General features: G+C 47.3%; 1 protein-coding gene across 1 annotated transcript in view; it reads right to left on the bottom strand.

Annotated features, from left to right (window-relative positions):
• arhgef25a (Rho guanine nucleotide exchange factor (GEF) 25a) overlaps window positions 1–6,739 on the bottom strand; it is a 68,752-nt gene extending 62,013 nt beyond the window's left edge. The window contains exons 1-2 of the mRNA XM_064299031.1: window positions 6,033–6,739; window positions 2,546–2,684 (exon numbers count right to left, since the gene is read on the bottom strand). Coding sequence (XP_064155101.1) covers window positions 2,546–2,684; window positions 6,033–6,137 — 244 coding nt within the window. The 5' untranslated portion in view covers window positions 6,138–6,739. The remainder of the gene's footprint in view (window positions 1–2,545; window positions 2,685–6,032) is intronic.
• Window positions 6,740–13,197: the final 6,458 nt, after the last annotated feature.

Here is a 13,197-nt window from a genome sequence, read left to right as displayed (position 1 = left end):
GACAGGGAAACAGGCCACTTCTGACTGCACTGGGCTGAATTATCTCTGTTAATTTAGAAAGCATGCGCACACATCTGTTTTGTTACTACGCTGGTTTGTTATGTTGGATCGGACTCTGTTGAATAGGAAAAAGACAGACACACTTCTGGTTTCAGAGTCATCATCACTTCCTGTTGTTCTTTACCAGTTAAAGTAAAGCAAAGGCTTGCAAATGCTCTCTCTCTTGCTCTCGCCTGCCAAGAGCATAGTCACCCATGGCTGTGTTCTTTTATCCAATAGTCATTCTGGAATTAATGACTCAGCTCAGACACCAGTCTGTTAGCGCTGTTAAACCGCATTGGGAAGGTGGTGGAGTTTAATTGAGATTCCATTGGAAAGTGGGCGAGAGACAACGCAAAATGAAAGATGATCTGAAGGCTCGGTTTCCAATACAAAAGACAACTGTAACTCCAGTAGCAAACTTACTCTATTCTCTAGCATCCATGGCAGAGAACTGTCTATCTAGGACTGTACACAAACGTTTCACAGCACATGCACTTGCCACAGCTACAGGCAGTGCAGTGATTGGTGGTTGACCACGTTTCATCACTGGAGGTGTGCGTTAAAAATCACTGTGAGAGTGATCCAAATGATCATTATCATTCAAGCTCTTTCTTATTGTTATCCCTTTAGTGTAGACACTTCCATTGAAATCGTACACATATAATGGTATAGTTATCCTTCCTGTGTGAAGGGCCTGGGGGAATGTAACAGAATAGGGAGGCAAAGGAAGATGCAGTCATGTGACTCCGCTACACCAATCTGAAGGCGCCTCTGTTTCTATCAAAAACAGATGGCTGATCTGCCCCCCCCCCCCCCCCCCCCCAGCCGCCATAGAACAGATGGTGAGCATATCAGTCACACAGTGATAAGGGCATGAGACGGTGGAAAGATGACACACACACTTAATTTACCCCAAATCTAAACACCCACCCCAATCCCCATGCACACGAACGCTCACACACTCACATGCACGCACACACATACACTCACCCCCACCCACACACACGCACACGCACGCATGCACACACACACACACACACACACCCACCCCCACCCCCACCCTGCAGGCGCACGCACACACACACACACACACCCCATCCCCCACCCCACACACACGCACACGCACGCATGCACACACACACCACCCCCCACCCCCACCTGCAGGCGCACGCACACACACACACACACACTCACCCCCCACCCCCCACCCTGCAGGCGCACACACACACACACACACACACACATGTTCACAACCAAAGCCCAAACCCCGGAACTCTCAACGGGGATGAAAAGCCGCCTTTATTCCATCGCGTTAAAAGAAAATGGGACTGCACAGGCAAGGCCTTCCTGGGACAATCCAGGGTAATTGCAAACCAAAGTTAGCAGACTCCTGATGTGAGGGGAAACACATGAGCGAAAAGGAGCGTGTTCCGTTTCCACATCTGGAACAGGTTGCGCAGAGCGCCGCTAATCCGGCTTCCCCTGTGGAACATTAGTGCAGCGGGCCCGATAAGAGCGGCCGACTCCCGCACACAGCGTCCTGCCCAGCCTGCACGCAGCGTCCTGCCCAGCCTGCACACAGCGTCCTGCCCAGCCTGCGCACAGCGTCCTGCCCAGCCTGCACGCGCGTTCTGCTGCACACCGACGCTCGGTTTAGCACTAACTCGAAACACTGAGGACACGTCGGTCATACGCCACCCGTTTTTCAGGCAACTCTTTCTCCAGCGGACCTGCGTGAACGCTTTTGACACCGTTTCCACTTTCTGTTATGTGTTTGTTTACTCGTTGTCTCTGGGTAATTGTCCAAATGTTTGTTGTGTCCATAACACTTGAAAAAAATTGTTTAAACTAAAAATAAAAAAGGAAGGAAAAAAAACACCAACTGCAGTGATGGTAGAATGAATTTCACAAACCTAAAAATGCAGGGAGCGAGTGACTCACTGATTGGAACCATCATTTGTACAGGAGAAGCTTTGTTTTTTCCTTTTTGATTGGTTTAAACAAATCAGCAGCAGTAAATAGTAGCCCAGCCTAATCTGGGGATCATGAAGCCTCAGTATCTGTCACTGATTAAAAGAGCCGCCTCCCTTTATTAGTGCGAAGAGGAAGTGGGGACATCTTCACTAACTGTTTAATAAAGACATCTGCTGATTATCTCAAAGTGTTCCTACTTGATTTAGCAGTAGCACATCTATCTTGGATCAATACGCACTTCAACACTGCCTGGCCAATGAGACTCTAATGCTGTGACTAACACTGAAGTCTGGGTAGTGAATTTGATTGGTCCTGTGACGTGTCAGATGAACAGCACAACAAACACAGTGAATTTTGAGCATATGGCAGTTAGATAGGAGTTTGGAGGAAATCTCTGCTGATTCAACAAGAAACGGCAACCCTGGACACAGCAAATTTGTTAAACATCCTACCGATTCAAACATGCAATGACTCAGCGTCTTTACTGGCCTTCCAGGCCACCGTAGAAGTGAGATGAACCCTTCCTTACCTTCCCCGGGTCTGTCACTGCTCTCCAGACTGTCTGAGGATCCCCGCTCCCAGCCCACTGCCCCGGGACCCCAGTCCCCTTGCTCGGCATTCTGGGCCTCTTCGGCCACCAGGAGGCGCTCTTTCCTGGCCTCTGAAACCTGATTACACATCCCCACAGAGAGGGGGAGGGGGAGAGGTCACTGTTGGCAGTCCTGAAGGCAGTAAGGTTACTCATTTAGTCTGGTCTACAGCGGGTAATGCAGGCTGGAAGCAGACGGGTCGATGGTAAATCCCCAGTTGACAGCACAGACGTATGTTCTCCCAGCCCTGCACATTACCGTTTATTATTCCTCGATTGTAACACTTAGCAATCTTATAAATCTTATTCACCTACCAGAGAGAAATGAGTGGCTCAATTTCTCCATCTCTCTCTTTCTGTGTGTTGCATGAGATTTTTGTTACTGTTGTGTCGTTTAATTGGATCCTGGCTGTTCAATAAAGTTCTACGGTTTGTAAGTACCAGTAAAAAGCAAACGAATGTCAATAACATAGTCATTCAGGGACTCTCTCGCTCTCATATACCAGGAGCATGCATGTACTGTCTTTCACCGCTGAGGAATCACATGCAGGCCAAAAACAGCAGAGCAGCAGTTTACCTAAGCTGGAGCAGTTTATGGGAGTGAGATGGGCCTCATGGATGGGGTCCCACAATGTACTGTATCAGGGATCAGTAACAGCCAAACCTCCCCCAGTCAGTGAGATTTCTTGAGAGTTTAGAATATGTGGCTCTTGTTTCTGTGCATATTAAGCCATTTCCACAGCAGCATGCTCGCGCTATGTGTACTATACACATCTGTGAGTGCGAGATCCATTACGCCATCGCGTTCACTTTCCTGCTGTAAAGTGTGGGCTTCGTCGTGAGGAACGCAGGACGAGAGCTGATTCAGAGGAGAAGCAGCGTTTGTGCACTTGGCGGACAGACAGGAATGTCCGAATCCCAAACACTCTGAGGTCTTTACGGTAACACAAACAGCCACCGAGCGCGCTCCTAACGGTAACTTTATTTTTGTCATCCTGGGTCAATGAATAATTGTGCAGCCTGCACGAATGTGAACATTTTCAAAGACTGTGAATGACTAAACACACGTTTCCCTGTTTACGAGTTTTAATGCATGCATCTTTAAATAACGAATGACAAATTATAAAATCAAACAAGATGGTTTATCGTCAACTGAGTCATTTTCCTCAGCGGAAATATGTTATAATGGCACATATTAACCTGTGCCAAGCTTATGATGAGATTAACGGTTCGGACTCACGCTAAGCTTTGGGAGTTTGCAGTGGTACTGGGTCAGTTAAAGAGTCCACTGTGTTATTACCTTTGATCTCCAATAAAAATGCTGTGGCTTGTTGGAAAAAAGGTTTGTCAAAACTGCTTAGAAACCAGCGATGTTTCAAGTAACACCGAGACATTATGAAGTTATCCAGGTAAAGGGGTTCAGACAGCGTATACTGTGAGTGGTGGAGCTAAATGTGGGTGGGGTCTGTTGTGGCGGGTGGGGCTACGTGTTTGTTCACAATGCGCCATCTCCGCTTCTTCCTGCCGCCCTCCCTCCAGCATTCCTCGCACCCTCTCAGGACAGAGCAGAGCGCCTAAACGTGCCCCCCATAAATTCCCTCCTCTTATTTTTTCTCTCTCACTTGTTCTCACTCGCTTTCCCTTGCTCTCACTCATTCAGTCTCTCTCTCTCTCTCTTTGGATTTCATTTTTATTCAAATGTGCTTTATTGGCAGGATTCCCTCACTGCCCCCCACATGCCCCCACGCTTCTCTCCTCCTCCGTCTCCCTCTATCACTCCTTATTTATGCGTCAACTACATTTTTCATCCAGTTAGCCTTATTGCCATAGCCAGCAAAATGCATTGTGTTTCCAAAGCAGATCAATCACCAGAATTAATCATGGAAAAAAGGAAGTAAAAGCACCCCCTTTTTTCCACTCTCTCTTTACAAAATGCCAGCAATGTAATAATCTAATGTCAAGGCAACACAACAAAGCAATGCTCTCAGACTCATCCCTCTCTCTCTTGTTGTCAATCAATTTCATTCCAGATCCCCCTCTACTTCTTGTACCCCTACACCCCCACTCTCTACTTCCTTTTCTCCCTCCTCACTCCCCAGTTCCTTGCGGAGGACTTGACCTCGTCTGGTCCATGTGTGTGGAATGTGTGTGTTTTCTGGTGACATTAGCGCCCCCTGCAGGCAGTCAGTCAGCGGTGCCCTGAGCTGATCCCCTTACTCACAGGACTGAGATTTTGGTCCCACCCCTCAGAAGTACAGCTCGCTGTGTTTTTTAAAGCCTAGATTCCAGACACATTCACACAAGAAAATCCTCACATAAATCACTGGAAAGCAATCGTTTGCTCAAGCATGTTCTCTCTCTATTTTAGATCTTTAAAGCCCTGGAAGCAGGTATCGAGACCCGGGGACACCTTTTGGCAGCGATGGCACGTATGATTCCTGTGGTACGGCCCTGGCACCCCCAGTATGAAACCGACCGTGAAAACACAAGCCTTTAATGCCCCTTCACCCAGTTTTTAAAGCTAATCAATAACCCAAGGATCCCATTATGACCCGACATTGCAGTCAGAGACAGCAAATGCACTTTACAGTACGTGAATCAATGATACAGGAGAGCAGTCTGGAAGGATTACAGGAGCCCAATGGCTACCGCTGCCCTATGGGGGTGTTGTGGGGTTTGGGGGGGGGATAGAACAGAGCACAGCATTGTGCCATGACTGCAGTTACTGTAAGATTAGTCTTGAACGTCACCCTAAAATGAAATGGTTTTCGTTTGACACCTTTCACACTACTCTCAGTCATAGGCACACACAAGCCGTGGTATGCCATAGCATAGTGGACACATATAAGGCATGTAGCCATAACTGATTTCTGCTTTGGGGGAGACACACTGCTAGACCACCGAGACCCGCGTAGTCAAACGTCCAGCCTCACAACTATACTATACTAACTAGCCGAGCAATGAATTCATATGACAACATTGGGGGTGGCATGTCTCCCTTTGTCCTCCGCCAACCTACTATACATGTATACATGTAGCTCTTCAGGTTCATACAAGTATTCTATAACAGCAATGATCATAGTATTACCATGGATGTGGCACCAAACGAGACATATTGTATATGAAGGTTTGGCATATGAAATTTATTAAATATCAGAAACAAAAAAAAAAGTACTTTAGATGAAATATATTTGTTTCCATTTTGCAGAGCCAGTCAGGACACCTTCAAAGATGCCATTTGGGAACCCCAATGCTATGCTACGCTACGCTACGCCCTCCCTGCTCCAGCAGATCTCGGGGTGCACTCGCTGGTATAGCGCTGGCCTGGGACGCGCCTCGCGGCCTCCCCCCTCCCCCCCCCGAGCCCACGCGGAGCCTGGCGGGGATCACCGGGGGAGGGGTGGGGCCGGGGGGCTGTGTCACTCACCCACTGCTGCTGCTGCTGCCGGGGCAGGGTCACGGAGGTCAGCATGTCCGCCATCGCGCCCAGCGCCTGGTCCGTGCGCCCCTGGGTCTTCTGCAGAGCTCTCATCCTGATTTCGGTCTCCTTGCCCTTCTCCTCCTCGTCTCTCTTTGCTTTCTTCTTCTTCTTCTCCTCTCTCTCTCTCTCTCTCTCACTCTCTCTTCATGGGCTGCTCTGGAGTGTTCTCGCTGGAGTCCTCAGCCCCAGCAGGGGCTCCTGTGTGTCTGGCACTCAGGAACGCTCATCCACATCAATAATTTACCCGTGCAGAGGAAACATGTTCTCTCTCTCTTCTCCTCCTTTTCTCTCCTGCCCCTAACTTTGTCATTCCTCTGTACACTCCCTCTCCACTCTCTTCTCCTACTTCTCCTCCTCTCACTCAAACACTCCCCATTCCTCTCTCTCTCCCTCTCTCTCTCTCTCTCTCTCTCTCTCTCTCTCTCTCGCTCTCTCGGCTGGCTGGCGTACTCTGCTCAGAGGGCCTGGGCTTTTCCCACCTTTCGTTCGGTCACAGCGGGTATTCCCCAGAGGTCTTCACTCTTCTCCCCCATCACTCCATCTCCGCCTCTTTCCCTCCTGTCCTTGTAACTCCTACAGGACCTGCCTGCTTCCAGTTCACCGTGTTCCCAACCTCTTTGGAACCATTCTGGCAGACTTTCCTCATGCTCCTCCTAATTTTATGGGATGAGTTGTTATTTTAAGACAAACAACCCAAGCCTGCCTTCCAGCTCTGACCGCCTGGTGTGCCCCCCCACCCCCCCCCATACTTCTCTCTCCCACTCCCCCTCCTCCTCCTCCCATCCCGCCCCCATCCACCTCCCACATGCCTCTGCCATCCCTCCTTCCTCCCCCCTCTCTGCCCTGCCCCTGTCCCAGCCTGTCCCGCATGGTCTGTGTTCAGTCAGATGACCAGAGCAGCCTTCAGCAAAACAGCTGCAAAGTGTAAAGAGATGCAAAGAGGCCAGAGAGAAAAAGAGGGAGAGGGAGGATGAGAGAGAGAGAGAGAGAGCGAGAGAGAGAGGAGGGAGAGGGAGTCACCAGCATGTTCCTTGTGTTGCTACTGTATACATTCCATTTGGATAACATCTTGTTTAAGTGTGAATTGCTTTCACAACATGTGTTTTAAAATATATTATACCAATAAAGAATTTTAAAGAGAAATTGACAGAGATAGAGAGAGAAAGGCTGAGCAGGGCCTTAAATCAGTCTTGGGAGGTCTGCTGTTCTCTCAAACCATTAAGTGAACGAGCGAATGGGGGGGTGGGCGGGTCTGAATTTGTTCCATAGCTCGGACTGAATCAGGTGTGCACGTGGCCAAGTTCCACCTGAATCAGGGGTGGGTCATTGCGGTGCCTGAGGGGGGCAGTTGTTTTTTTTTTTTATGTAGCAGTTGTCCGCCCCTCGTTGACCTCACCTTTTAATTGCTTAATTACTTAATTGGGTTGATTGCCTGAGCGCAGAGCCGCCTCACCTGGTGTGGCAGCTGTGAGCCGGCCCGACTGAAAGGTCGAAAGTTCAGTCTGAGAGGCCAGCGGGATTCCAGAGCCCGCCTGCCCCCCCCAGGGCCCGCCTGTCCCCCCCCCCCCAGGGACGCAGCCTTCCGCTCCCTCACGCACGCTAGCTGCGTTCGTCTGGGGTCATCCTGAGGAGGGACCGGAGACACCAGCACAGCCTGTCTGTAGCAGAGATGAGGGAGGGAATATATGCGTCTGTGCCATACTGTAGAGTGACAGCAGACTGCATGCATGGGGGCTCTCTGTGCCATACTGTATTGAGTGACAGCAGACTGCATGCATGGGTGCTCTCTGTGCCATACTGTATTGAGTGACAGCAGACTGCATGCATGGGTGCTCTCTGTGCCATACTGTATTGAGTGACAGCAGACTGCATGCATGGGGGCTCTCTGTGCCATACTGTATTGAGTGACAGCAGACTGCATGCATGGGGGCTCTCTGTGCCATACTGTATTGAGTGACAGCAGACTGCATGCATGGGGGCTCTCTGTGCCATACTGTATTGAGTGACAGCAGTCCTGCATGCTGATGGTGGCTGCTCTGTGCCATACTGTATTGAGTGACAGCAGACTGCATGCATGCATGCATGGGCTCTCTGTGCCATACTGTATTAGAGTGACAGCAGACTGCATGCATGGGGCTCTCTGTGCCATACTGTATTGAGTGACAGCAGACTGCATGCATGAGGGCTCTCTGTGCCATACTGTATTGCGTGACAGCACACTCATGCATGGGGCTCTCTGTGCCATACTGTATTGAGTGACAGCAGACTGCATGCATGGGGCCTCTCTGGCCATACTGTATTGAGTGACAGCAGACTGCATGCGGGGCTCTCTGTGCCATACTGTATGAGTGACAGCAGACTGCATGCATGGGGGCTCTCTGTGCCATACTGTATTGAGTGACAGCAGACTGCATGCATGGGGGCTCTCTGTGCCATACTGTATTGAGTGACAGCACACTGCATGCATGGGGGCTCCATGCGAGTGACAGGATGCAGGTGTGCCATGTATGTGGTCCTGCATGCGTGATGTCATGGCTGGGCGCAGTGGGCCAGAGGAGGGAGGTGTTAAGAGCTCTGCTAATTGGGGCTTTACCTGGCCTAGAATCGGCCGCTCCTGAGCTCCAGGCTCTCAGATCAGGGCCGAGTCCCTCACAGGAGGGCTGGCTGCTGGAGATGTTGTTTTCACCGCTGGTGCCTATTTTGGCCCGCCCCTTTCAGAACACAGAGCTGCGTGCTACATGCGTTGTTTGTAAGTGTAATGTACGTATGTGTGCGTGCAAGTATGTTCACTTGTGAGTATGTGCGTGTGTGTGTGTGTGTGTGTAGAAGTATGTGTGTTTGTGGGTGCATTTTTTTTGAATGACTGCAGGTTAAGACTGTAGGTGTGTGTTTGTGTACATGTGTGTAAGTATGTGCGTCTGTGTATTTGTCCGTTTCTGTGAGTGTGTTTATTTTGGTGAATTTGTGTGTGTGTGCGTGCGTGCGTGCATGCGTGTGCCTGTGTATGTGTGAGTAGGTTAAAGTAAAAATAAAGTTGTATATATTTAGCTGTAGCTCCTCTGAGCTGAACTAAGACAGCCCTAAGATTGGTGCTGGAAATTCTGCCAAGTACCTAATATTAGCCAAGCACATGGCTTTCATTAGAGCTGGTTTTGCGGATAATCTTAGCTGTGCTGACCCCCGCCCACCTCCCCTCCCCCTCTCCTCACCTTCTCCAGCCTCAGCTGATTCTCAAAGCTGCAGATGCAGTCTGACACCAGGAGCCGATTGTTTTTATTAGAGAAGACATTTTATTCTTAAATCCAGGGCTCCGCACAGAGCCAAGTTGTTTGAGCACTAACAATTATTTACGGCATTACAGCGTTTATCCGCTCCTCCATTTGACCTTCAGTTTGAATCATCAGGCAAGTTTCCCAAATAGAGCGGTGGATACATGCCGGCGTGCTTTTCAATCAGGACGCAATAAATCTGCCCGTGAAAACCAGTCTACCAGTCTCCGCAAAAGAACATCACCACTGGCATGCGAAACACATTTTTTACAAACTTTTCGTTACGGGGCCTTCTGGTTTCTTTTACTACTTCGCACTTAATTGAGTGATTTAAGCTGTTGATTACCAACTTTACAACTGGCTGCTTAATTTACAGTTAAAACAAAACTCGGTAAAACTCCGCCCACTGGGAGACTAATAGTATACAAAGAGCCGTATCAGTGTTTTGTGTTGCCATGTCCATTACACCGGTGTACAGAGAACAGACGTTTTTAAAAAATGAGTAAAACATCAAAGGTTCCATGCAGCTCGACACCAATGATCTCAGAAAAGCTTAACAATCTTAATCTTAAAACTTAACAATCAAAGTGTAGAGAGAATATGACCTCACCCCCACCTGTGGGGGGCTGTCAAAGCAGAGCCTGAGCCTGATCGCTCGGCCGGAGCGAGCTGCCAGATTATCGGCCCTCCTTTCAGACGTTCGCCGCCTCTTACGCAATCGATCATCAGGAGCGAAACGGCGCTCCGGAGCCGTCAAGTCGCTGGCGACAATAAGGATTCGGATTGTTGTTTTCCCCGAGTTCTGGAACTCTTGTTTTCAGTTCTGTGGGGGGCGAGGGGGGGGGTTTAATGAAGAAATATAAATCACCAATTCATGACGAACTGACACATTTATGAACCATAAAGTTGTTTTTGTTCGTAATGGGAGACCAGGACGGGGTTTTTGGAAGGGAGAAACAGAAATGCGGTTGATGGGGAAGGCCAGTTCATGAGATCCTCTGGAAAAGCGTGGGACAGGCAGCCAGGCAGTCAGACCACTGACCCAGAAGGACATCACTGCGTCCTAAGAAAACATCACAGGACACGGCACAAATAGCTGCTGCACGGTGTGGAAATATACATTTTAAAAATCATAAATTATGGTTTACCATGGATAAACTATCTCTTCGCAATGGACCCAAACCAACCAACCCCCTGCCTGGTTTAACTATCTACAGAAACTCCACAGAAACATAAGAATGGCAAAGGCCCTGAAGCAACAAATTTAATAACTACATTCTTGCCAATCAGTTGCAGTTTATAATCAGTTTTATCCACTGCACTGAACAGTGCAACTCCTGGATATTCTCAATCACAATGAAAACGTAATTAAGATCTCAGACCTGCCATTCATAGACTCTACCATCAAACACCACAGGTGCTTCAAAACCATCACCACTGCATCCACACTGACAGCTTGGTGGAAAGCCCACATACTTATAAACTCAACTTGTAAATTATACCCCACAATGGAACAACCCTGACTTTCTGCACAACAACAAAAAAACACTAAACTTCACCTCTTGGAAACACAAATGCATTACACAACTTCAGCACACCATCCAAAATTCCACTTACATGTTATTTAATGATCTGGTCCAAAAGTAAAGCAGAGTTATGGATCCTTTCTGCAATATCTGGAACTGAAATCTGTTATCATATCAAAAATCAACATAACACATAACAATCTACAACGCCCTACATTAGCAGAAGAAATTCTTAAAACTGCAACTAAAAAAATAATTTCTAAACTATACAAAGGACTCAGTTATGTTGACCCCATCATATCCCTCCAAACAAAAAGATGGGAAATTTTGGACTGCTGAATTCCACATACCCCTTCCCTATGCTTACCAGGTGACTTATCTACAACCACCATACCTAACCTTTTCACCAGAATCATTCTCATTGCTATAGCTATCCTCAGGAAAACTATCCTCCTACACTCTAAAACAAGGAAAAAACAAGTATTATGCAAAGGACTGGCTTCCTCACTGTGTATATATCTACCTCTACCAACACCCAAATGCAACAATTTGAGCAAACATGGCATCCAACAGATTCCCTACTTTCTTAAACTTCTCAAACATTCTAACTCATACACCCTGACACACACACACACTCTCTGTGTTTTTTATTCTGCTGTAATGTGTACTGTCTGTTTATTGTCTTTTCTTGAAATTATTTGTATCACTATCTGTTATTACTTTCACCACCAGGTAACTAATCATTATCACCATCATTTTTGTCTACTAATATCTGCGGCTATTCTCCCTTAATGAAAGACTCAGGACTTTATGTTTTATTAGAAATAGAAGCCAATAAATATTTTTCACATTTGTTCAACAGGCAATATGAAGATTTGCTCAATGTGTGAATCTCTGCCTCTCGATCAATAGCTCCCCTTTGCTTAATGGGTGAATCCATCCTATGTTTGACATTTTTCCCATTTGTACGTGTGCGCATGTTCCTGTGTGTCAAAACGATTTGCTGCTGTTAGTTGTACCAAAGAAGTCCTCAATGTAGTAAATCAAAACCGCTTCAAAATTTGTGATTGCATAAACTACGGCTTTACACTGCCGCCCCCTACTGGTGTGATACAGGTCTCATAACAAGCAGCCCACAATGCTTCATAAGTCTTCACTCTCAGGATAACCACTTTGCTGGTTCTCTCCTGAATTATGGCTCCTTTGTGTAATTTTCATGCATTCTCACCCCTCCAAACTCCAAAAGAGCTAGCATTGGTGCAATGCTGCTTAATTTTTGTTTGTTCAGTTTCTTCAACCATGTAGTTTTAAATAACATTTTTGGTCCAAATTGAATATTGGGGCGACATAGCTCAGGAGGTAAGACCGATTGTCTGGCAGTCGGAGGGTTGCCGGTTCAAACCCCGCCCTGGGCATGTCGAAGTGTCCTTGAGCAAGACACCTAACCCCTAACCTCTAACTGCTCTGGCGAATGAGAGGCATCAATTGTAAAGCGCTTTGGATAAAAGCGCTATATAAATGCAGTCCAATTACCATATTGCAATTACATCAAGTCCCAATTCTTAATTTTAGTTCACTGACATCCTTCTGCTTAATTCTAAGTGCATTTTAGGCTACTGAATGGATAGTGACAAAACTGCTCTAACTTCCTGTTTTTTAACGGCCTTCACAGTGAATTACAAACTAATATTTTCCTGTTAACCGGTTTGTGTTTCTTGATGAATACTGTTAAAATAAATACTATCAGTACTGTGCTACTACTCTGTATTTTTTATCATTTTTTTTACTTAATGTGATGAGATACTGCAGTGCAATTATTGAAATATGTGACTGTTTGATCATGACTTACCTCCACGGTTCACACTGTCCTGCAAATAGACAGGGAGCCTAATGTGAGAATAAGCTTTTGCATGGCTCAACTCCTCCCTTCCCCCATTTCAAACGCATAACCTGTGTGACCTGTGTGACTACTCCACCTGAGGGAGGACTGGGCCTGGGTGATTTTCATAGGTCAGTATTTAGAAGCTGTGGACTGTGGCGCGCTTTCATGGTGGCTATTTAGGCTAGGCGCTAAGAGGATGTGGGGATCAGTGTGCCTCCAGCCTGCTGACAAAAAAAAGAAATGGTAGTTGGGGGAGGGTCAAATACTGCCATCATACAGAGAGGGGGGGGGGGGGGTCATACAGTCACGACCCAGTAACTCAGCACCAGATTATATAAAATAGTTAATGTAAGGGATTTTTATACTTACATGTACATGCATATATACAGTGAGCTCCATAATGTTTGGGACAAACATACGTATTTATATTTATT

The sequence above is a fragment of the Anguilla rostrata genome, chromosome 11 (genome assembly GCF_018555375.3).
Source record: "Anguilla rostrata isolate EN2019 chromosome 11, ASM1855537v3, whole genome shotgun sequence".
Lineage (NCBI taxonomy): Eukaryota > Metazoa > Chordata > Actinopteri > Anguilliformes > Anguillidae > Anguilla > Anguilla rostrata.
The sequence above is the reverse complement of the archived record's forward strand: the minus strand, read 5'-3'. Positions and strand labels throughout refer to the sequence as shown.